Raw genomic sequence first — 27,060 nt, forward strand, 5'->3', positions numbered from 1 at the left:
AACTGAAGTTAGAGAAAGGGATACAAGATGAGCAATGAGGAAATGAGATGAAAACCCCGCTCCCCATTTCAGACACCACACACACACACACACACACACACACACACACACACACACACACACACACACATTGATTAGTCATAGATCCTAAATGTATTCCCAGAAACACTCCATTCACACCTTTTCTATTTTAAACTGTGGCCAAACCTGGGACCCAAGCCTTCTAAAAGGATAGCTTCTGTCTTTCAGCATTTGTTAGCTCACCATCTAACTCCTACTGTGCTGAGACAACCTGCCTTAAAGAGTTTCAGTGGCATTAGAACACTGTTCTCCTCTAAAAAGGGAGAGTTGATTGCTTCTGCCCAGAGGGCATGATCCATCACAACTACGACTTTGGATTATCTAACTTTCTTTCAAGCCTGACATAGGAAACTAAACATTAATCCTTATGCTGTATACAGGCTTCATATTTAGGATTTGTCCAAAGGCTTTTTTCACTCCCTCTCCCAAGTATTTTCCTCTGTCTTGTCACAAAGAAAATTATCTCCAAGAACAGTTTGCCTCTCCCAAACTAACTTTGTTCTCTTACTATATATATATTTTTTCCTCAGGGGAGGTCTCACTCAGTTGCCAAAGCTAGCCTGAGTTCTCTGTAGCTCAGGTTAGCCTCTTGGGTGCTTGTATTTTAAGTTGTTCCCCCTTTACAGAGCACACTAAAGATATTCAAGTTCATTCAAATTTCTAACACATGTGAGTGCCTATGAGACAAACCTAGTATCTATTTTTCTGATGTAACCTTGCTTCTACATGCCAATGCAGCTAGCATTTTCCTAAGGTTTTCTTTTCTAAAGACAGGTGTAGTGGGTAGCACATGTGGCCATAGAAGGCATATAAGGCATCGGACACTAGGCAGCATGAGATGAAAAGTTACAAAGCTGGTGATTGATCAACCAACATTTTCTCCTCGTGCATTAAAAGAGGGAATGACAGTATTTTGCCATCAAAGTACATTTAAAGATTTCCAAGACTGTTTTATTTTAATCTAGTAACAGTTTTAAGAGATAATTTAGCAAAGTGTTTTTTTTTTATGTTTACTTTTATAGACATGAAACTTCTGTAGGAAGTTAGTAGCAGAGCTGACATTAGAACCCCTGTCTCTAAACTGCTAGGTCATTATGGTGTTGTCTGTTGGCTTCACAGATCTGCATTATGGCTCAGTGATGGAATTGTCTTAATGGCAACATTCATGACAGTCACCTTTGAAACATCCACATAGGGGATCTCTCTTTGTCTTAGTGCTCAGTTTTAATTGTGCTGTACCACAGTAAAGCCACTGATACGGATGAAGATGTAGATGTCCTCAGCAGTACTGGGAGCCCTTCATCCATGCTCAAGACTCTAAGGGCAGTGATAGGCATCCAGTTAATCACACTGACATTCTCCAGATATCCTTTCTCTAGACATCCTGAATACTGCTTTTGCATAACTGAAAATGCACAGCTTTCAGAAGCATTCATGGCTTCCAGACTCAGTGCAAAGCTCACCAGTATGCAAAGCAGTCATTTCTCCCACTTCACTGAAATAAGGCAAAGGAACTAAATAAAACAGATAGCACACATATGCATACATACCCACATGCACTCGAGCAGACTTTTTCATTCAGAGAAAGCACTCTGGCTGCTACAGAAGATAGATGTAAAGGACATGACCTTCCCCAAATCAATTCCCCTGGCTCATTTTTCATTAAAAAAATGCATGCCCTCACCAACAAGACTGCAGCCTTATAGCTTGAAAAGAAGATGTTAGGGAAGATATTTTTCCCCCACAAAGCACTTACTTATTGTTTAGGTAAAATAAAATAATTCAGTGTGCCTTCACTTAAACATATTGTCTGCCTTCCCTGAAAGTCGCAGTTCTCACACCGATTTAAAGGTACAATTTAGACTTCATGGGGCTATTTGCATAGCCCAGCTGAAGATTAACCCAACTGAAATACCTCTCCTTGTACCAAACTTCTGTCTAATGATAAAATCCTCAGCTTCACACAACCGAAGAGAAAAACTCTTTCTTGTTTGCAGTCCGTGGGTTGGTGGCTTTAGGTTCACTCCTTTCTTTCTCCTAAGCATGTCTTCCCATATCCATTTCCTCTCCTTTGGTAAGTTGAGAAGAGGTATTTCTCCAGCTTTGGGTGAGGTTAGATTCAACCAATAGATCAAGTCCCACCCCTCCTTCCTGCCCGCCCTGCCTCCTCAGCCTTCCTAGGGGCATGGCCTCCTCTGTCTGGTGATCGTACCAATTGCTCCAGGGCTGTTTGCTCCCACTTTTCTGTTGCGGTTGACGACACATGACAAACCTAACCGCACGAAACCAAACCCAGATTTTTCTCAAGAGATGTTCTTCTGGGGAACAGCAACAACAAAAAGCTGCCTGCCTCCATCTTCAGGATGACTGGGTTTTATGAGTTGCTCCTAAGTGGATTGAGCATAGTTCTATTCTACTGGGCTGGGTGCCACTAGTTCCTATTTCACTTGTTCACTTAAAATAGCTGACTTTACGGGAATCCAAATGGTGGCATTATGCTGTGCTAGTCCTCTGAAAACGATTAGGTGAACCTCGAGCAGCAGAAGAGCACAGTTTATATACTGGTATATTTCCCTGTAGCTTTCTTTCTTTTCTCATCATTGACTTTGACCTCTAGATATCCTGCTTTATATAAATACTGATTGGAATTTTCACCATCATGAACCAACCCTAGGTTCAGCTGGGCAGTTTGGTAACACTTAGCAAGACTTAACTCCAGCCATTGCTGCCCACTTTCCTACTCACGGACTCTACTCGGGAATTCCCATTGTGTGTGCCCATGACTGCCAGACAGTGGTAAATAAAGCAATAGCTACTCAGACCTCTGGCACAGAATACTTGGTGTGGTTGTCTGCAAGCAACTAGACAATTCTCTCCCATGTTTCCCATTTAAGAGATAAAACCCAGACCAAAGGATTTTTCTCTTGTTGTGATGCAGAATCACAGGGTAAAACAGGCAGGATGTCAAAGGTACCCATGACCGCCTCCACACGTGCCTGCCCTGCCTTCTCCCTGAATGCTGTAGACACTTCATTCAGTCTGGGCATTTGGGCAGGAAGACAGGGATAGGCTTTGTGAGTGGGTTGGTCCGGGAGCCTTTGAACCTATAACAATCAGGAAAGCCAACCAATTGTAATAACATCCTAGGGTTTTTTGTACCCTATACCTGATTGACCCCACCTCTCTAAAATCTGTGATGGGTGTTGGTGCGGTTAGCTGTTTGCAAGTGGCCATTTTATGACAGGAAATGACCAGGTGGTATTAACCCTTTCCTTATGTCTAAGGGTGATGGCAAGTGTGCCTATACAAATTTCTATAGTATTCCGGGCCCAACCTAAATCGAGGGTGGAGGGAGTTGGGTTAGAAAAAGAGAAAGGGTTAAATACTACTCTGTGAAACTTCAAGGACATATTTTTTTTTAAAAAAAAGTGATACAATGTGTCAGAATGGTGATTATACTTGGAACACTAATTCAAAATTCTTGTTAATGCTCTCAACGATCATTTTAAGGACATAAATTATAGGGGGAAATAACCTGTATTTGGTGGGAAATTTTTTCTAATTTTCTAAGTTTAACCAATTAGCATTTCAAAATCTAACTGTGTGATATGTTATACAAATGAACAGGTTTTTTTTTTTAAAAAACCAACAACAAAAAAAGAAAGTCTTGATGTCTATTGTGGATATATATGTATACCAGTATATATCTCTATACATATGTGTATATATATATGTGTGTGTGTGTATATATATATGTATCCAACTTTACTAATTAATATACTGTACATATACACCCACCCTTAATCTTGTACATATTGTATATGTATATATATATATAAAATGGCCACATTTCTTGCGTGTGTCTGTCCCCGGAAGGGTGGACTGATTGTTTTTGGATGTCTGCAGCTGTTACCTTGAAGGATGCAATTTCATCTTTCATTTATTTTTCCCCATCTAGACTGTATCAGGATAAACTGTAACTCCAGTAAGTTTTTCCTCAAGTTTCATTTTGTTCTTTAAAAAAGCAAAGAAAAACTGACTTTATTTTGTTTACTGTTTTATGAGCTGTTTTTTGTTTGAATTGTTTTATTTTTTGACAAGTTTTGAGGGGAGTAACAGACATAACAAGTTGGAGGGTTGGGGTGGTAGTTCTTGCAAAGACTCTGTGTAGCTAGGGGTATGGTCTCTGAATGGGGAGATCCTCCCTTCTCTCCTTTCCTTGCATTTGTTCAATATGCAGAAAAGGAGGAAAGGACTGTGGATCCTGAAGTCACTTGAAAGTGAATTGAAATGGTAATGTATTTATTGTCTTTAGGAGCTAACCCCTGGGGTGAACAAAAAAACTTTAGAGCAACCAGCATGCACTTCTTCACTACCCAAAACTGTAGATGGCAACTACAAAGTTCATGACCCAGAAGTGGCTGCCAACTCTGACATTTCTTCCCTGGCCTTTATCACTGTGGGGGATTTGAGAGCGGTAGGCAAAAGCCTGTTTTTGGAGATGATGCTACATTTAGCCAAACAGACTCACTATGGCTCCTCTAAAGGAGGAATACAATTCACCATTTTCCCCATTGCTCATTCAAGCATCCCAGCTCTTGAAGGATCCTAAGAACATACATGCTGAAAAACTTCATTATCTTTCTTCCTCTGTCTTAAAAGTGAACATCAACTATAGATAAGCAGGAAGAGAAAAAGGAAGACAAAAGAAAGATGGAAATGGAAAGGATAGGTCATAAGGACTAAAGGAGAAAAGAGGAAAATGTTCATTGAGGGCTCTTCTGTCTTATATCAGAGGCTAATTAATACTCCCTGATATAACAAGTCATCCTAAAATTTCAATGACTCAAAACAAAGGAAGAATTTCTTTCTGATTTAGAAGAAGTCTAGTGCCACTTGAATGGCTCTCCCAGACCACTCTTTTCAAAGACATAATTCAAGAGAGCAGAATTCTTCCATGAGATGCACCAGCCCCCTTGGAGATCTTCAGTTCTATATCCACATCGAGGAGAAATCTTGGGTGGTTAAACAATATGCTACCTTGCCTTGCCTGAAAGTAGCCTACATCACTTCTGTACACTTGTCTTCACCAGATAAGACTCCATTCTGCATGTAAAGGAAGTAGGATATGAAGTCTTTGGAGCATGCAGGAAGAGCAATTCAATCATTTGAACATCCTAGCACACAGAAGTCATGGTGGTATCTGGCTTCTGGCCTTTTCTTTTCTAGAGTCTTCCAGGAGGAATGAAAGCAAAGAAAAGAGAGCAAACTGTCTAACTTGTATCTTTCACTGACTTGCTAATTCTATTGTACATGAATTCTGCAGATGCTGGATCAGCCTTCCTTTTTAGCTATAGTATCAGGATGACATATTAATAAAGCATAGTTCTACACATTTTAGGGGACATGCTCTTTATAACTTAAGGAAAAGCAAGAATATATGTATTATATATAATATATATAAACAAATACTTCATAGAAAGTTTTATGCGTGCCTTGGCATTAATCTCACTTATTTTAAGCAATGTCCTATTTTGCTGTGCTAAAATATTTCTAATTAGGCAGAAATTCCTCATGATATTTAGATGGCTAAAAGCCTAATTAAAGCATTCTTTGTCTTCAAAGCCTGTAGTTTTAGAAATTTGTAGTGTTTTAAACGCATTTAGGAATATAATTTCCATCCCCTAAAGTCAGTGATCCTAAGCCTACAACTCAATCACATTAATTGAGTCTATAAATTTGTGCAGACATCACCTAGATCACATTATGAACATTATCATCACCTACCAGATTTCTCACTTGTCCATCTGCATTTAATCTGTGCTTCTCCCCTTAGCCCCAGACAACTACTGATGGACATCTTTTCTGCAAATCTGTCCTTTCTGGACATTTCATATATTGGAATCTTATTTGTCGTCACTTGAATCTGACTTCTTTAAAAATTACAGCATTGCTATGAGATTTTTTTTCCCTTTCCTTTTGCACTGACTTATAGGAAAAAAAAATAAAAAGACAGAAACTGAACATGAGGGTAGAAACTCTCATATCAAGAGTGTGTTGGCTTCTGAGACTCACTTGGAGAGAACTGGAGACTATCAGATCAAGATGTCAACAGGTGGTTTTCTGTTTGAGCCCCATCTGTTCGTCTAGCCAATTTCGTATATTCCATATGACCAGTCCTGGATGGTACTAGAGATAAATACCAGAATTATCCTCCCTGGGAAAGCCTGCTAGAAGGTTTTCTATTCAGAACATGGAAAATAGCACTGAGAGGAAAACATTGCAGCAGGGTGTGTTCTCTACCCACTTTGATCACAACATCAAGAGTATAATTGGTCTTCATTTAATAAATGGGAGGGTCACAATTGATTTGAGGTCTTACTTTTCAGTTCTCATGCTAATCATTTAAAATGCTGACAGTTCGCCGGGTGGTGGTGGCGCACACCTTTAATCCCAGCACTCGGGAGGCAGAGGCAGGTGGATCTCTGTGAGTTTGAGACCAGCCTGGTCTACAAAGCGAGTTCCAGGAAAGGTGCAAAGCTACACAGAGAAACTGTCTCGAAAAACCAAAAATAAATAAATAAATGAATAAATGAATAAATAAATAAAATGCTGACAGTTAACCTCACAGAGCCCATCAGAATAGTAGTATACTGTCTAACGGTTGAACCATAGTTGTTTAAAAAAAGAAAAGAGTTTCTTTAAACCAACTAGGATCTTTAGTGTGAAAGTATGCAGACATATACCCAGAGTAATGCGGAGTCACAAAGTAAATGTGATACATTTTCCCGAAGTAGAGTTTAGTTTTGAATTGTTGTTATGGCTGAAATTGGAACCAAAATGATGCATTATGCAGAAGTCTGTAATAAGTATAGATGTTTAAGGGATAAAATAGAACTCAAAGGCATTTTGTTTGTATGGTTTATCTTCTCTAATCCATCTGTGGTATTGTTGGCACACGGATGGAAGATCTTGAGAACACCATGCATCTAAATTTGGAGAAAAATCATGTACAAGTGATTAGAATGTCTAATCCTCTCTTCTTGTTGATTCCATGTCAGGGTTTACAGCTTAGTCTCATTTGACGTTTGAAGTTATTTCTTTAATAGGAAAGTGTGTTCTTACTGCTTCTTACCTGATTATCAACTGGAATTCATTGTATAGAAAATCCCATCACCTTGTGGCCTGGGATTGGGAGGGAGGAGGCTTTTCTCCTAAGCCTCAGCTCTGTCTCCTGCTGCCATCTCAATGGACAGCACAGTGTCACCACTCAAGTTTTGAACTGATCTTTGGTGATTTTCCCATACAGGAGACATAGTGAAACGAATGAGTAAAGTTTGACTACACATTCAGAAACATTTCAAATATCCCTTTTATAGGATGCTGGTTCTCTGAAAAGTTACTCAGGGAAAATACTAGATTCCATCTGCCATGTATTTCCTGTTTATCTGCTGCAAGGGGTTCTGAGAAATTGATATTTTCAGGGGATTTTTGTTCTTAAAGGAGAGAAAATATGAAAATAGGGGCAGATGAAGGGAATCTGGAGGCAGAGATGGAGGTTTCTTCTGGCCAGCTTCCTTTGGCCCTCCCGTCAGTGACCATATCATGCACTATGGTGGGAGTTTTTTTCTTATAAGGAAGAAGCAATGAGTTTCTACTCATATATCATTTGTCAACACTGTCTCTCTCCTTTGGGTATTCCTGATATTTTTTTTTATCATCACTTATTCTAAATCTTACTGCCTCTGCCTTCCAAATCCTTCTCGGGAAGCTCATCATAGGTTCCTCCCTTGTTACTGTCACCCAACATGTCAGTGCACACCACAAGATCTTTGGTTAAATTGAAGTCAACTCTAGATTTGATTCATCTGCCAAGAATGTGTTTGAAGCTATTTGATAAAGAAGGTTGCAATGTAGAACTTATTTTAAAAATGCAAAAGAACAACAGAGTTGGCAATCATCATGGGGGACTGAACCCCAGGCTGACCTGGGAGTCAGTTAACAAAATCAGGGCTGCTTTCTGGAGAATTCTGGAGGAAATTGCCTATGGCCATGGTTCCAGTTGCACGAGGTGGTCCACAACCCCTGAGGCATCCCATTCTGAAAACAGGTAAGGTCTTCTGATTGATTGGAATGTTTGCTGGGATGAAAGTATGGAATGTGATTTGCTGGCCTTTACCTTAAGTGATTACGGTATAGCCCTCACCCTACTTAATCACTCTACAGGTTCAAGCCCGGTGATCTATGAATGAATGCTAGACACTTGTGTTTATTAAGTGTGGCCATAGTGTAAATAAATCTAGTGAATATAGATTGACAAATTTTAATTTGTCTTTTGTTTTCTCAACCTGAACCTCCACTCACAGGTTGGCTGCCCTATGCTGTGGCCGATGAGAACTTTGAGCTTGTGTTTCATTACTTAGGCAGATGTAGAAACCCCAATCTCTCACACTAATTACTTTGACCTTGAAGTCATAATAATTTTTCCTGTAATAGTCCCATGTTTTTCTTAGACACAACTAGAGGTCCATAAAAAATATGAATGTTCAAATACTCACGTACCACTGGGGAGCTTTTCTGAGCTTGTCTGCCTTACCATGACACCAGGCATACGCTGGCAGAGAGATGTGGGCCTTGTCATAAGGATTCATTCTTTCACATCCTGACTCTGAAAACCACTTAGGTTTTCTAGAGAGTCCCTCCCGTTCTTGTATCAGCTTCTTTGTTATCTTCCTGGCCTTTTGTCTTTGCTCCCTGCCGTCATCCTCTAAGCCTACTCCATTTATAGTTTTGGTAAAGTCAACAGTGTTTTGAGTAGTTTTTACTTAATTTAAGCATAGATTAGCAGGGTGCATTTTGTTATGTTAGATATTTGTCTTTTTCCCCTCTTATTACTTCCTCCATACTGCCCTTCTTTTCTCTTCTGCTCTGTCTCCCTCTTCTCTCTTCACCATAGAGTAGTACCAGAATATGAGATCTTATCCTGTGATGTGATCTACCTGAGAGTCATGAAATGTTTTATTCCACTCGTCTGTTTAACTCTGAAATGCTTTTCACATGCTCTCCTGGAGGCTGATTCTTTACTCTTAAGACTTTTTTTTTTTTCTAGAAGGAAATTCTAAAACTGTCTTTAGTTCATTCCCATCATTGATAGCCACTTACCTTAGAGCTTTAGTGGATTGGGAAATCGCAAAGTAAAATCCCATGCATAATGATACTTTATTGATCTGTCTGTGAGCATGGCACCTGAAAGTTTCCTTTTTTATACTAAGTGATGATAGCCAACTTTTTCCTTTTAAATCAAACTGGTTTTACTTTTAAATACTTAAAGACATACGTAGAATAAAAGGCATTGGCAGTCAGAATTCTCCCTTCTGACTTTGATCTCAGCCACAGAAGCCATTTCTCAAAGGCAGTATGAATTATCAATTTTTCCTGCATATTCTTCTAGAGATACTCTGTAAATTTGTAATACATACTGACTGTAATTTTTATTATTCCTACTTCTTTTTGACTCAGTCATGAACACACTCTTCCACATATTTTTTTTCAAATATTATAAATTTTCTAAGAGATTATGGATGGTTCACATTGATTATCAATGTAATTTGACAGGATCTAGAGTCACCTAGGAGACAAACTTCTGAGCTTGTCTGCAGTGAAATTTTAAGACTATATTAATTGAGGAGAGGATATCTGTTCTTACAGTAGGCAGCACCATCCCACAGGTTGGAGTACCAGATCAAATAAAAGGAGAAAGTGAGCTGAGCACCATTGTTCATCTCTTTCTGTCTGCTGACTGTGGACACAATGCAATCAGGTGCCTCACACTTCATGCCTTTCCTGGGGTAATGGAATATAAACCCTCCATTTTGTACATTGCTTTTATCAGACATTTTGTTATAGCAATAAGAAAATAACTAAGACAGGAAATTGTTCATTGAAGAATATTAAAGTCTTATTTATTCTTTTAAATGATCATATCATACAACATTTGAGAAGATACAGTATTTTATAATATTCTGTTTTTTAAACTATTATATTATACTGATGTAAGTTGGCAATTTTTCACTCTTTTACTACTACAAAAGGTAAGAAAATGTGTTTTTTTTTAATAGTCTTTGTTTACATCTACTCTCTTGGGTAAATCTCTATGAGCAGGATTGCTGGGCGTCAGTAAATATTGATAGGTACTCCAACAGGGTTGTACAAACATATACTTAACTAAAATGTGAATGCCTATTTTTCCTTATCTTTGCATACTGTCCTATAGTATCAAACTTTTTGCACATTATTTGCAAAGAAATAGATTTTCAAAATGTGGCTGTCACATACTAAAATGGCAGTTCATTGTTACCTATAGATACTTCTATTCTTTCATTTCTTCAGATATACAGATACCATGGCCATTCAAAGTTTTGGTAACCACTGTTTCCAGAAATATTTTAATACTATTCTGTTAATGAAAATGTCACAGGAAAGCATCAATATATCGTAGTCATTTTGTCTTATTTTTTTCTATATTAATGTTGACCTTTGTTAGAATGTCAACAGGGAGAAGCAATTTAATATAAGGAGGGGCCTGAAGCCACACAGCTGAGATCAAGACTTGCCTTTTTTCATTAATGGTCTATGCATCTTTGGAAGAATCTCTTCAAGTCCCAATTTTCTCACTTCTGAAAAGGAGATGTCATAGTACTTTTCTGAGTGAGGACAGGTGACACATTGCTAACATACTAAAGAAATGATGCTGATAGTGATGATGCATGCTACCATAGTGTCTCAACTGGAAAGATGCTCTTTTCGGAACTTCACATGTTTGGAAATAGATAGCCATGTGTTCTTAAGTGATAGTTGTTAGTTGCTCAGTAGGTATCCATGTGATGAGCATTCTTATTTTCTCCAGCCAATTAGTTTTGCCAAAGGAAAACTCTTCCAGAGCCATCAGAGTTCCCCTTGGACTTCACATTAATAAAGTGATGAATAACTTTTGATGAGGCCCCCTTTAGGCCATGTTGAGATTTGTTCTCCACTGCATATGTGTCAAACACTTGCTGTTCACCCAGAACTAATGGAAATGTTTGTCTTTGCAAATTCTTACACATTTGCTTTGGGGACCTTGATATCATTTTAATAAAAGCTTAATTGTGTTCTAAAATGAAAATGTTCTCTTTAAAATGCATAGGTCTGATTAGATAATATCACCACATTTGCCTTTAATGGCTACAAATATGAATTTTTATATAATACGAACTGGAACTAAAACAAATAAAATCAGAGAAATAAGTTTTGAGGTAAGAGTGTAGATTTCTGGCTGAGAAAAGTGATGCCTGTTTTGGTCTCTTGACACATTCTCTGTTGTAGCTTTCAAAGTCTTCAGCTTCATGCAGACAATGATAAGAAAGAAGGGCTAGTTCTCTTTGAAAAGGGTATTTCTACTTTTAGAATCTTATTTCAAACTCAATCAGCTTGTTGAAACGTGGCATGATGAGCTAACATGTTAAGTTCCTCATACCCAGCCTGCAACATAATTAAAATTACATACATGATCAGGGCTGGTGGCTCTGTTATTAGATCTCTACCTTGTTCTCAGAGAAGTAGAAAATGAACAGCCATTTAACAGTGGAAACTGCAATACCATTCATCTCCAGATTCTGAGGATGTCCTTTGAGAACAAGTCAGACCAAAAATTAACAGAGGAAGAAAATTTTTCTACAGTGCCTTTATTTAATTAATGCTGCCTTTTCTAAGATATTTAACATTTCCCTGATGTTATAGAGAATTATGTTTTCTGTACAGTGAACATCTAACACGCAGTAGTATTATTGGATGTGTATGTCAACAACTATAATTCATATAGAATTTAGAAAAAATAAGAATTCGGATCAAGCACCTAATAAGAAAGTAGATGTATATAGAATGTGAGCTTAAAGAGCTAAGTATGGATGAGTGGCTTACTGGTGTTTTTCTCTCATCTAAGGCAGAAGAAATGGCAAAGGAGAAAAGAAAGAGAAATCATATTTTGTTGAAATCACAAGCCATAGGTATAAACAAGATTTGAAGAGTTGTTTAATAAGACATAAGATAGTGAAAGATTCCTGTCTAATAACCTTATAAATAGGCAAACAACCTTTTAAATTGAAGATTGCTCTTCTGTGAACCATGAGCCAAGCAGTTAGGATATATTATATTAAGTTGGTGTTAGTCTAATTTTTACATACACTATCAATCTAATCAAACAAGGATTAAAAACTTTCATTTACAAGGATTTACTTACATATGTATGTCAGATTTAGGCATTTTTTCCATTGTGTATTCCCAAGGGAAATGCAGAAGAAATTCTCATAGACTGAAGATTGTCCTTGTCTCCTCTTTTACCTCACCTCCACCATACCTTGTTTCCCTTAGAGAAATTGGATGTTTAATTCATCTATCTGAAGAATCCGTGTAAATCTCTCACAGATTTTTTTTTCAGAGACAATTTGACATTTGGTTAAACAAAACAGTTTCTTCTTCCACATTGTATGTGCATCATCTGTGTTGAGGTGTGGAACATGGACTGTTTGCCAGGCCATGTCTTTCTCCCTTTTTCTTATTTCTTAGTTTTGACTTGAACATCATCATATGACCACTCCATATGGCTTGGAGTTGTGCAAACTGTGTGCCTGCTCTCCTTTCAGGAGATAACATTTCAGACACCGGTAATTTTAAGCCCAAATGATATTTCTGCTTTTTCTTCTTCCCTTTGAATATTTTTTATGTACTCTGATGCATTTTGTTTAACTGTCATAGTTATGTCTGGGGGTTGCTAAGTTCACTAAGTATCAGTATTGGGCACAAATTCTATATTGAAGATTAGGAGACAATGAAGTAAATTTAGATTGAGATTTATGCCTGAGGAATTCCTAAGCAGACCAAGCCAGGTAGTCCTCATAAATGAACAAGCAAATGTTTAGTTATTCTATATATATATATAATATATATTATATATATGTTCTATACTTAAAAAAATCAGAATGCAAATCCAATGTATGAGAAGTATCCAGTATTTATTTAACTAGACTTTCCAATGTGATAGAACAAATAACATTGGCAAATAACCAATCACAGGCTTTCTTCACTTTACTTCTGTCTCCTTTCTATAAACGCATCCTCTCTATTCTTACACAAGAGCTCCTTAACCTTTACCCTTTTAATAGTTTGGCTGCTTAATAATTAACGAGGTATAAACGATACAGTGACCATTTGCCAAAGTTAACGTTATCAACCAAAATTCTCCATTCCTGTTTGGTAATGAGATAAATGTATCCAAAGGTAGATTATGCTTTCATTAGGTCCAATGTATACATATTATATAGAAAACATGTACAAATAATTCATGTTTATATATGTAATGTCAGGTTTTATCTAAATCTTGGAATAGAAGAGTATAATTTGAATTCTAGACTTTCTGAAGCCATTAGCCACAAATAGAAGTTTGCCTATTTACTTGAGAATCTCAGCAAATTTAGTTTTCAGTTTCAGAATCAATCTCTAGAAGGAAACTGACAGATGAGGGGATGCTAGTTCTAAAAGAAATGGCATAGTTGTGCTGGAGAGATTTCTCAAAGGTTCAAAGAGCTTGCTACACAATCATGAGGACTAGAGACTGTAACTTAGCATTTACATTATTACAGGCTAGGCTGGCTCCTGAGCATACACACACACACACACACACACACACACACACACACACACACACAGAGAGAGAGAGAGAGAGAGAGAGAGAGAGAGAGAGAGAGAGAGAGAGAGAGAGAGAGAGAGAGAGAGAGACTAGATGTAGACTTAACACGTTAAAAAAAAAAACCTAATAGAATATTGGATATTTTTCTGGTTATTATACTGTCTAAGTTACTGGAATCACATAACATTTTAAAGAGTTTATTAAAAATTAGGAAATGCTTAGTTTTTATTGTAGATTATGGAAATGAACCTTCCAAAAATGTATATATTTTCCATCTGGAAATTGAGTTGTTTTAGAGTCTATTTGATTATGTATTATCCAGAAACAAAATTGCTGTCCTTTCATCCACAGTCCTTGTACCCTTTGTCAACAGTAGGGCTTTGTTGGCTACTGAACAGCAGCCTGCTAGAAAATGAAAAGCTAGAGAGTGTATCAAGGCTGTAAGTAAGAGGTGTGATGAACAGTTATAATAATCCAAGTGGCTGTCTATCTGAATAGCTGAAGTTATATTGCAGTAGAAAAATGTTAAGTTGCATGTGTATCCAAAAGAGAGGAAAAATGTAATAGAGACTGTCCTTTAAGGCAAAAAAATTGAGTGATTATGAACTGAAGAGCCCCTTAAACTTTGGGGTACATGTTTAATATCAACCATTATAGGTGGAAAAACTGGAGCCCATGAAAGCCGGTGCATTGCTGGAGGTCTCAGGTTGACTAATGGCAACCATGAGTTTTTATAAATTTAGTTTTTAGATTCTTAAACAAGTATCCCTTTGTCATTTAAATTAAGCTTTTGGCATACTTCCCCCCCCCAGAATTAGTAAAAACAAAAACAACTTGCACAGACATACACACACAAGCAAAGAGCTCAAAGATCCTACCAAAGACATAAACACCGCCAACAGCCTGACATGTTGTTGGCATGAGCTGCAGCTGGAGTGGAAGGAAATTGAGTTCTGAAATTTAGGAGATGACAGAAAGACAATTGGTGTTATCCACAGCGTGGGCAAGATCAAATCTACAGCAATAAACAGAGGGTGACTCCTTCTCCAGGAGTAATAAAGAGCAAGACGTTAGAAACAGAAGAGCTGGAGGGATGAAAGTGTGCTTATTTACTGTAAGTGGTTTTCCTGTGATGGAAAACACATGCAACTTTCCTTTCCCACAGAGACAGAGAGAACACAGAGGAGGATGGATAGAGAAAAACCTGATTGGTCTAGCAACTCCCTGGTAAAGAAGAATGGCCATCTCCTTGTGAGATGAAATAAGCAATTGAAAGCAAACTCCCACTGTGTAGGTATAATTGCCCATAGTTAGACTGTTTAGCTTCACTGATCACTATTATTGACAAGCAAATGACTTTTGATGACTAACCAGTTCACAAGAGAAACAGAGATAGCCAGAAAAAAAAAGCTAGATATTGAATCATCCCAGCATATGACTAGTTAAGTGCTTACCTATTTCTTTATGGTTTGGTTATTTATACACATGTATACTTGTTTAAAAAGAAACATACACACAGACACACAAACACATGGAAAAATCATGATTAACATTTTAATGACATGGAAATTGAACATGAAGACATTACCTCATGCTTCTCCCTTTACCAGTATTTCCTATAGGCTTTTCATTCCTTTGTCACAACTGGAAGCTAAGTCTGTATATAAGGACACTGAATCTTTGATCACCTGTGCCTTATTTCTTAAAGTGCCTAGATTTTACAGATTCTTACCAGTTATATGAAAACTAATATCATCCATTGATTGCTTTCTGCATGTCAGAACCAGAAATGGGGGTTGGTTTGTATTATCATACTTAATTGTTCATCACAATTTTATAGAGTGGTAAATTATCCTCCTTTTGCAAATGAGATACATACTCACCCTACCCTCTAATTCTGTCTGCCTTATTCCAAAACCTTTACTACTCCCTACTACCTCTGCTATTTACATGAGAATGCTGATACTCAATGAATGGCCAGCTAATCACCAATAGTGAGTGTGAAGGAGTCCACATTCAATCATTCACTGTTAAATCCCATTTCTTTTCTTTTGTCTTTCTGAAACCTTGAGCCATCTGGAGGCATTCTTAGCTGAGTTCTATATTTATATTAGTGTTGCATCATTATTCGTAACTAGACTCTAACACAGTGTTTATTTCTATAAACTTGGGGTTTAAATGCTAGAGACTAAATTAGGAATTACCATAGAGGCCTATAGACTACTTTGAATGAGGTAACTAGAAAGTTGAAATCGAATTTACGTTCATCATTGAATTGCCAATTTGCACCTGATGCTTTATTGAGCATCCTTGGTAATAAGGATATTTCTGTCTCTTGTCTCTTAATTATAACCTAGTGCTTTAGTCTTAGGCAGCAGGTTGTGGTTACCCCAGTTCTCCGAGTGCTCGTACACTCCCATTCCTCTACCCATAGTCTACTTTTTATAGTGCATATACCACTCCTCTCTGCCTAACAACCATCTGCGCATCACTCCATGACAACCTAGATGTCTGTGCCAACCCACACAAGTCTTTCTTTACCACCCTAGACACACCAACTTTGTCTACCTTTGAGGTCTCACAGTACCGTGCACATCTCAGAGCTCTCAATTCATGGTCATTACTTTATTTACTTGCCTACACATCTGAATCCATCTTGCAGCCTCTCCCAACATGGGAAGATGTACTGATTATTTTGTTTTCACTGACCAATACCTTATCAGATACAGAGAAGACGTTAATTCACATTTATTAAATCAATTGTTAAGCTTAATGTCTTGAAACTGGACCACAGGATCCATCTATGAAGATAAATATAGATTTCTTAGTAGAAGGAAAATTATTCCAAATTCATTAAATATGAAATCTTGGCAAAACAAATGAAAATACTGTAGATAATCATCTACAAGTATTTATCCAATCTCTGAAAAAAATGTGTTTTCAGAATTCCTTCCTAAGTCCTAGTATGTTAGAAAGCTATAGTTTAATATGGAGAAATCTAATTTCATCTTTCCCCTAAAGAGTGGGTATTTGTATAGATATCTAAGGCACAACTCACTCTGAGTCAGTATTTTTCTGTACATATCAAATTCATAAGTTTTATGTCTTACCCATCTTAGATAGAAATCTGTATCCATTCTTGTATCATTTTCATAGACTCTTATAAGCTTCAAACTGATCCTTTAAAGAGAATGAGGATGACTCAGGAAAAGAAAACAAAATAAAAAACAAACAGCACTCCCAACCTGAGTGGCAGTATTGCACAGGGCAATGACCGAGAGCTTCCAGATCTGTTGAACTTGCTCTCCTAATAATTAGCTTTTGGTCCTGGGGCAGTTTCTCTGAGGCCCCATTATTAATGGTAAAAGCTATAATGTCATTCAATGAAGAGGAAAATGAACAGCAACGTAGCTCCCCACCATGTACTTCATATCCTAGCATTTAAATAGAAACCCAAGTCCACTGATGCTCTTAAAAGCTCTTAGGTCTCACAGCGTGAACTGCTCATTGATCATTTGAACTTGTAACAATAGAAACATCAGTTTCTCTGTCCTCTTGGGTATTTCTCTGACCTTTCTGATTTGTCAAAGGGAATTGCTTCTTTTGTAAAATGCTTAAGGAGACAGGACAGGATTGGTGTTTGAGGAAGCTGAGTGAACCTATGGTAATTTCCAGGATTTTGATGGAAGGGTTTGTGGCAGCTGGTGTAGAACCTTATACAAAATGAATTCAAAGCCTTTTTACTTCTCTTCAAGGAATATCAGATTATTAGGGGTTGAGTGTTCTCTTCCACTGAAGTCACAGGGATCAGTTGTTCAGTTCAGTCTCACAGGAGTTAAACTGCCCCTGGTATAGGTGATTGAGATGAGTAATGGGCATGTGTATGTTTGCCCATAATGAAATACATGCAGGAGGAACAAGAAAAACAGAATGAATATTATAAAAAGGTTAACATTTGATGGAAGTGGACTCTGCTTCATATTATTTTCGGTTGTTAACATACATCCTTTGAGCATGTGTGCTGTATGTAACTATGTGGATGCATGCACATGTGTATAAGGTGTGTGTGCGTTTGCATGTGCCTGAGGTTGGTACTGGCTGCCTTCTTCTACTGCTCTCTACCATGTTAACTTTCACAAGGTCTCTCACTGAACCTGGAGCTCATTGATTCAGCTAGCTTTGCTAGACAATGTGTTGTAGGGGTCCACCTGTTCCAACCTTTTTCCCTATATTGGGAAAACAGAAATGTTTTTCCAAACATAATTTTTTTGTTTCTGTTTTGTTTTTTTTTTGGTTGTTTTGAGACAGGGTATCACTGTGTACTTCTGTTTCTTCTCACTATGTAGACCAGGCTGGCCTTGAACTCACAGAAATTGATCTGCCCAGACCTCCTGAATGCTAGGATTAAAGGCATAAGTCACTGTGGCCCCAGATATTACTTTTTATGTGGGACCCGGGATTCACTTAGCTTGTGTAGAAAGCACTTTATTGTCTGGGGCATATTTTTCATCCCCACATGTATCTTTTAATCCCTACAAAAATGATATGCAGAAGATAGGACTTTGTGGGACCTGGTTCTGAATGCAAATGTAAGCTGCTGGCTCCTTGTTCAAAGAACAGGATAGAGGCTTTCCCCATTCCCCCATAATTTCTTCCTCAATCTGTAAAACAGGAGGCAAGTACAGACACTCAGAGTCACTTGAGCTCCAAAGTCATAGTTCTATATACAAGGGTGAAAAACTGAATGGCCAGGACCCCTCAAGAGCTAAGACACCAAATCCCTGGCTCATGCCTATTGTCCCACTGAGTTTCACTTGTAAAGCATGCAGTTAATATAAAATTCTAAAGAACCTCAAGGCAGAAACTACAAAATGCTGATTCCCCCAAATGCTAAGACTCTGCAAATGCACATGTTTCCTGCCTTTGAAACCCACACTGAAAGGAGGCACACTTGCTCTCTGAGGCTTCCAAGTGAAGAAATGATGTCTCCCAGAAACTATTGTGGGTTTTGTGATATATTTGTCTATTATTTAATTAAAAAAACACAATATGCCTATTTTGCATACTTGGCTTATTCTACATTCTTTATCCCTTCAATACTGTATTTCAGAAACTCCTAATCACTTGTACATGGTTTCTGACATGGCCAAAATTAAATGTTGAATCTTATAAGTTGTTTCCCCCCACAAAATTTCACATGGTGGCATAGAACAGATCATCTCATTTTCCTATCGAGTAAAAACATGTTTAATTTTGACTATCATTTTTTAATGGTCTGAATTCTATGACTAGGCTAATTTCATCACCAAAGATCAGTTCTCCCTATATGATCTTAATACACACCAGCTCATGTCATGAGGCCTTCACTTCTAATGGACCAGTTTCCCCTGGTGTCTAGCATGAATGGAAAGCCAAGTTCCTCATCCATTTTCACTGAACCTCAACATTCATAGGTTTAATTACCATTTGATTCTCTGGTGAGTCAACAGCGACTAAAAAGATGAATGTGGACATTATCACACTAATGTACCATTGCCTCAGACATCCTCTGGGGTAAGGAGGGGTTAAAAGAACATTTAAGGAATAATTATCCATGTACCATCTCACCATTTTTAGCAGAGTGCTATAAGTTCCTCATCATTTCTGATTTACTTTCCCATATCAACTTCACCTAATTTAAAGATAAGTCCAATTACTCCCTTCAAAGGGAATGGAAGAAGGAAAAACTATTTAATGCTATGTAGATACTTTAAACAAAAGCCATATCCTCTTCAACACTGTTTGCAATAAAATAAAATCAAGATAATTTTCTATTAATCAGTGAAAGAGAAACGAGGGCTGAAGGCACAATGACTGCTGTTCCTATGTGTAAGCAGACTGTGCCAGTTTTCAGTGTCTTGCTGGAAGGAATAATTTATGCAGGCTTCCACTGAGCAGCTGTACTGGTTTGCCATGGCCTTGCCTCCATTCTGATTTGGAGCTCTGCAGTTGGAGCTGACATGCTGAGTGATTTGACTATCTTTGCCTCATGGCCAGTCCTTACTCAAAACAATGTCAGAAGAAAATGACAACATCCCTTCAGGGAGCTAGACCTCATCTAACATTTGTATTCCCAGAAGAGCTTTTCCTTGTACTTACAAGTATACTTTTGCTCTGTTACAAGTATACTTTGCTCTGTGTAACAGCACACTTGCTGGTGCATGATTTTATTGCTACCACCTTTGAAGACATTTACTGTCCTACAGTGTGGTAATGTCCTTCAGTTCAAATGGGTTTGTGTCAAAGAACTGGTTCACGTGGACTCCCTGCATCCAGAGTTAGGTCGTCAGTTCATGTCACATTTACCTGCAGGTAGCAAGTGCTTATTGATGAGGATTTCATCCCATGCTTACGTGATTACATATTGGTTTAGCTTTCCTTTCTAAATCACCACTTAGTTTATAGTTCAATTATTATTGATCTAAGTGCTGCCAGTGAGTAATTCTATTGATGCTAAAATACATGTGGGGAAGGCAGGCTGGCTTACATGTTCATACCCTCTCTTATAAAGAATGTTGCTTTATCTGGAAATAACGGTGGCCTTCAATGTTCTTCTCACACTGGGAGTCACTGGCTGTGAATAAACTTCATCTCTGAGTGTTTCCATTAAGACTTGAGGAGTCTGTTTGGGGGTTAGCTAAGTTTTCCTACAAATGGCCAGATAGTAAATCTGTAGTGACTCTGTCACTACTAATAGTTCTGCCACTGTGTCCAAAAGGCAGTTGTAGACAGCACATAAACTCATGGCAAAGGCTGGCTTCCAACAAAACGTGATTTACTAATAGGCACTCAGTTTGGAGCCAGAGACCTTAGTTTTTTGATTCCTGTACTTACATCATAGGAGATGTAAATATGTAGAGATGATGTTTGGGACCCAGAACTCCAAACTCTAAGACATAAGGGAGTTTGAAGAACTATTTACTAAAGGTGATTTTTATTCTATTCCTAGGAATGCAATGCTGAACGTGACCAAGCCTGATCTGTAGAAACACAAAATGAGTACAGATGATGGCAAATGGCAATAGATAAAATTAAATGGGGTAAAATAAATACCTGGAGATGAGAGGAAGTAAGGATTTATAAAGGACAGTCCCAGAAGCGTTTCTGAGAAAGTGACAGTTGAGTTTAGACATTTGATGCACACACTGTGAGAAGGATCTTGCCTTCAGAATGTTGAGAGGGAGAGTGCTCACAAGCTTCTCCTTACAAAGGTCAAGCACCGTGGAAGAATATATTTGATGTGTTTGTGGGACAGGAACTCTAGCTTGGTGGGAAAAGAGAAGAGAAAGGGATTTATGTCTATCTTGAACTGTCTCCACTAAAGGGATCTATATTAAAATGTTTAAGTGCATTAAGGAGCTCTTTGTGACTCACCAAATCCATTGTTTTATTCTTGGTTAGTCACTTGGGGAGGAAAATTCCCAATTATGTGCAGTGTCTGCAAAGTAAATTTTTCATAAATTCTGATCTATTATTATTATACTAGAAGCAAGCCAATACTTTTGTTGAAGTGCAATTAAAATGCCATTTAAATCATACTTTAAAAAATGATGAGATCCCAATATCAGAGATTATACTTGTAGAGTTAAGAAATCCATACATCAAGTCCACAGGACTAATCAGTCAGGCAATCGAGTGTATTTTACAATAATTAATTATCTTTAATTGCTGTTTGGCCATTGGTTTTTACTGTGGATTCTTACGAGCCCTGACTCATCAGTTTATTGACTACTATAGACTAGAAAAAAAGTACCTTCTCCTCAAAAGAATCAACTTGTATTATTTTACAGAGACTACCATATCTGGTCTGGTCTTGTATTATAATTTTCTGAATGCTGAGAAAGAAAATTAGTTAAAATACTTTGAGGGGAGGAGCTATAAAAACACAAATCCAAAGAGAATTTCCTGTGTCTAAATAAAATGTCTTGTGTTGAATTGGCTAAAAATTCAAATCCTTTTTCTCAGTTAAGCAGAATTTGAAGAAGTGCTTCTAAGAGAATTAAGTCCGGCTCAGGGAAGTTAGAGTGCCCCCCCCCCCAAAAAAAAGAAGTTATTTTTCTAGGCAATAGTATTTGATACCAGTGTTTGAGAAGAATACTAATGAATTTTGTGTTCTATTAAGAGTTATAGAAAAGTCACCAGGCAATGGTGATGCACACCTTTAATCCCAGTACTCCGGGAGGCAGAGGCAGTCAGATCTCTGTGAGTTTGAGACCAGCCTGGTCTCAGAGCAGGATCCAGGACAGGCACCAAAACTACACAGAGAAACTCTGTCTCAAAAAACCAAAAAAAACCAAAAAACAAAAAACAGTTATAGAAAAGTCCAAAATACCACAAACAAGTAAACTATTATAATTTCAGGGAGCCAGAGGAGAGAGTAGGGCTGAATTAATGAAAGAACCTTGGGTTTTAAAAAAAAATTTCTTTCAAATGTGTGTATGTGTATGTGTGTGTGTATGTGTGTGTGTGTGTGTGTGTGTGTGTGTGTGTGTGTGTGTATGTGTGTGTATGTGTGTGTATGTGTGTGTATGTGCATGCCCCTGTCATAATAAATGATCTCAGGGAATGTGGAATCCTGAGTTATTATTCCCAGTTTAGTTGATTAAAGTAAAATATTTCTTCTAAGTTACTTGTGGCATACTTAAAATATTTTTATATGCAAGTAAGAGCCTCAGCAGACTGTCTTAATGTCTCAATTTGCTTCTCAAGCCCATCCTTTATGGAGGCTGTAAAGGAACTTCTTAGGCCAGATTCAGTTAAATTCTGAATTTGCATTTGATTGAGAATTAATAAAGTTTCATTAAAGGTAGAACCCAAAATTTAGCATCTCCACTAACACAATAAACTTTCTAAAGTACAGTTGCTTGGGAGAGTAGGTACTAAAAAATATATATGTAATGGTGTCTTAGAGTTTCTGTGGCTGTGAAGAGACAGCAGCAAATATTTTATTATTTAATATATATATTTAATTATTTACTTTACATTCAGCTGCAGTTTCCCCTCCCTCCTCTTCTCCCAGTTCCCCCCCCCCCGCCACATTCCCCTCTTCCTACCCCCAACCCACTCCATTTCTGTTTAAGAAAGGGCAGATCTCCCATTAGTATCAATAAAACATGGCATATCAAGTTGCAGTAAGACTAAGCACCTCCCAATGTATTAAGGCTGGGCAAGATAACCCAGTATGTTGAGTAGGGTCCCAAAGTCCTGTGAAAGAGTCAGAGACATCCCCTGTTCCCACTGTTAGGAGTCCCACAAGAGACCCAAGTTATACAATTGTAACATATATGCAGAGTGCCTAGGTCATTTCCACAAAGGCTCCCTGGTTGTCATTTCAGTCTCTGTGAGTCCCTGTAAACCCAGGTTAGTTGATTCTGTGAGTGTTCTTGTGGTGTTCTTGACCACTCTGGCTCCTACGCTCCTTTCTCCTCTTCTGCTGCATTCCCTGAACTCTGCCTAATGTTTGGCTGTGGGTCTGCATTTGTTTCCATCAGTGGCTGAATGACACCTCTCTGATAACAGTTGGGCTAGGCACCAATCTGGACACAGGAGATGGACAGTTCAGGCTATGTATCTGCTATTGCTACGAGTCTTCCTTGTAGATTCCTCGGATATTCCCTTGTGTCAGGTTTTTACCTGACCCTGAAATGCTCTCCCTTTCCAGTAGTCTCTTTTCTAATAGTCTCCTACTCTACCCCCTCCCACCCCCGACTCCTCCCCACCCTCGCCTCCTGCCTCTCTAGGTCTGTGGATTGTAGCATGGTTATCCTTTATTTTACAGCTAATATCCACTTATGAGTGTGTACATTCCGTGTTTGTCTTTCTCCGTCTGGGTTACCTCACTCAGGATGATATTTTTCTAGTTCTATTTACTTTCCTTCAAATTTCCTGGTGTTCTTGTTTTTTAACAGCTGAGCAATAATTACAAATATAATATTACAATTAAAGCTGCTGTGAACATAGTTGAGCAAGTGTCCTTGTGGTATGATTGAGCATGCTTTGGGTATATGCCCAAGAGTGGTATAGCTGGGTCTTGTGGTAGGTTAATTCCCAGTTTTCTGAGAAACTGCCACACTGACTTCCAAAGTGGCTGTACAAGTTTTCACTCCTACCAGCAGTGGAGGAGTGTTCCCCTTGCTCCACATCCTTTTCAGCATGAGCTGTTTCTTGAGTTTTTGGTCTTAGCCATTCTGACAGATAAAAGATAGAATCTCAGAGCCATTTTGATTAGCATTTTCCTGATGGCTAAGGATGTTGAACATCTCCTTAAGTGTTTCTCAGCCATTTAAGATTCTTCTGTTTAGAATTCTCTGTTTAGAGCTGCAACCCATTTTTAATTGGATTATTTGGTTTGCTGATATCTAGTTTCTTGAGTTTATTTTAATATATATATTTTGGAAATTAGCCCTCTGTCAGATGTGGGGTTGGTGAAGATCTTTTCCATTCTGTAGGCTGCAGTTTTGTCCTATTGACAGTGGATGTCTTTTAGCGGCAAATATTTTGCAAAGAATGTTTTTGAAATATGTGTCTTTATCATGTCTAGGGCCAAATCTACCAAATTTCTATTGTATATGTCACATTCAACTTCCATCTCTGACAACAAGGAATTAATGCTGTATTGGGGAGCTACAGAAGCTTCATTGAATAGCATTAAAAGCTCAACAAATATTTAAAATATTTCACATAACCTTAAAGTCAGGAATCACATTTCAGAGACCATTTCCTGGTGTGATAACTATCTATAATGAAAAAAGTAGAAAGAAATACATCTTGATCTGACATGGAAGTTAAGTAAGCTGAGAAAATAATGTTTTCCTTCAGAACAGGATGGTAGAAATATAATTTTTCCACTAACCTATTTGGAAAGCCAAAGCCATGAGATTTGTCACTTAATATTATAGTAAAGCTTGCACCTTTCCTTTCAAGCCATAAATTGTAGGTATCAGTTTGATGAAGCTAGTCATGATTTTCAATGGATACGATCCTAACATGTTCATTTAATGATGATTTTAGTGGAGTTTTCACATTTCCTAGGAAACCCTATGGTGTGGAATGCCAATAGGGGTACAGTCACAGTCCACAAAGATCCACATAATTACCATCGCCACTTAGAGTTGCTTCACATACAGCGAAAATATCACTGGTGTAGATGAAATTGTTCTCTCTTCTTAGCCTCTTCTTGGGATCACAAATGAAAATGTTTGGCTGCCAGAAGGTTCTCTGTTTGCCTTGGTGTGAGAAAGCCTTTCAAAAGAATCCCTTTTACAAAATTGTTTCAAACTCAAAAACAGGTTAGCTTTGTTTCATGAATCAAAAATAGTTATCAGCCTTTATAATTGCATATAATTATATCAATCAAACTATCAATGATGGCTGCTTCTTGGAGCCCCAGGAAGGAGTTAACACAATCGACTACTCTCTGTAGTCATTCTTGTTGAGCATCATTCCAGATTCCAGGTGTGACTACTTAGCCCAATATTTTACTTTTAGAGAAGCAGCCGTTCATGGAGAACAGCTGTAATTGTAGGAGTTTGGTATTTCATAATTAAACCACCAACTAAGATAGCACATGCTTGAGAGTTGGCAAGTGGGCTTCAGAGGAGTCAAGCTGCAGTTTAGTCTCTACTGCCCTCTTGATATGTGCCTTGCATGCATCTTCTCTGTGCCTTGCTGTGCAACAATGGCTAATCTCAGCTATTTTTCAATGGGGAAAAGAGGAGGACAGGAAGGTAGGAAGGTGAATGAATGCCTCAACATGGTCAGATCAAAGTAGTCTCCACTAGAAGCAAGAACAGTCTGAGACAATTGCCTCCAGCTTGAAAATGCAAATGGATCTTGGCCGTGGTTTCAACTAGTGTTAGGTCAAATTTGGTGAGCAGAGACAAATTAATATTCTTAACAGTATATTTGTACCTTAATGGATTTAGTCTTGTAGAAGACTAATGATATCTTGGAAGACTTTGAAGGGGGTTCCCATGTAGGCTGGGATATGTTGGTTTTCTGGAAGCTATATTGGGCCCTGTATAAGAGATAAGACTCATGCAGCCATGGTCCATTGCTCCTGGAATTTGTCATTGAGTTCTGTTCATGAAACAGCTGCCTGGAGGGAAGATAAAAATTCTAAAGAGTTGTAACCTAGAAGTTGGGGGTGGACATTTTTGGAGATGACATGCCCCCATGTGCCACGCTACCTACCTAGAGTTCAAACTACAGCCACAAAGGACTGTTCATCTTTCCCAAGTTCTATCTCTAGGGATTTGAAAATAATTTGATTTCTTTTTAGAGCTCTTTAGCAACCATAGTAATTTGTACATAAGAAGTTGTTTGCTGATCCTGATTACATCATTTCCTATTCTCCCCTCAGCCCTCTAGGCACTAACTGTTTTTTCAAGGGCCTTTGCAGCTTTGATCTCATCTGTCTACAGTCATAACAGTGTCCATCTATCTTTTAAGCACTGCAAGATGGACATCCTCTGGACTGAAGAATGAACATGTGGCTTTGCTCCCATGTGTAGTCTGAGAAATCCAAAGGCTTTTCAGGGCTCTGTTTCTATTTTAATGAATGAATGAATGAATGAATGAATGAATGAATAAATAAATAAATAAATAAATAGTTTATTTCACCATTTATTGTTTAATAAATAAGCCAAGAAGATTCAAAACAATTTGATACACAGGAGGAATCTTAGACTAGGAAAATTTATTTGGAGAGAGCATTTGAAAAATATTCAATGAATTTTGAGCCCTTAGAATGGAGAAACATTACTTGGGATGGTTACAGTAATAGAGAGTTTTCCCAAATTCTAAGAAAACAAAGCCAAATATTTGAAGAGCTCTGAATTTCAGGCATGTGAATAAAATTAATGTTCATTTTCTTAGGTAGTCCTTTCAACAGCCCTGCCAATGAGGTATTATGATTCCCCTTTTAAGAGAGGAAACTTAAGTGTATTCAACATTACTCATACAATATTTATTGAGTGCCAATATTTTTAAGTGCTAATAATGCAGCTGTGAATAAGACAGCTTATATTTTACAGAGAAGAGTGAGGCAATTTGCAAATGAATAATGAATAGCAAGGCTAAGTAAGAGGAAAGTGAGTGACCAGGTATAAGAGGGCAAATAGGACAGCTGGTCCAAAGGAGGGGCCACAGAACTGAGGTGAGAATGAGTAGGGAAAGCCATCCCTGTGGGGAAGCCATGCAGTCAGAGAGCCATGACA

The 27,060-nt window shown here is 37.9% G+C and overlaps 1 protein-coding gene across 28 annotated transcripts in view; it reads left to right on the plus strand.

Moving 5' to 3' along the window:
* Nrxn3 (neurexin 3) overlaps nt 1–27,060 on the plus strand; it is a 1,637,399-nt gene that overhangs the window by 640,611 nt on the left and 969,728 nt on the right. For 26 of the 28 annotated variants that reach the window (XM_052738656.1, XM_052738661.1, XM_052738645.1 and 23 more), the window contains one exon: nt 4,040–4,066. The exons of the other annotated variants lie outside the window; for them this stretch is intronic. In XM_052738656.1, coding sequence (XP_052594616.1) covers nt 4,040–4,066 — 27 coding nt within the window. The remainder of the gene's footprint in view (nt 1–4,039; nt 4,067–27,060) is intronic. 28 annotated transcript variants of the gene reach the window in all.

Source organism: Peromyscus californicus, unplaced genomic scaffold (assembly GCF_007827085.1).
Source record: "Peromyscus californicus insignis strain IS unplaced genomic scaffold, ASM782708v3 Scaffold_15__1_contigs__length_86483966, whole genome shotgun sequence".
NCBI classification, from domain to species: Eukaryota; Metazoa; Chordata; class Mammalia; order Rodentia; family Cricetidae; genus Peromyscus; species Peromyscus californicus.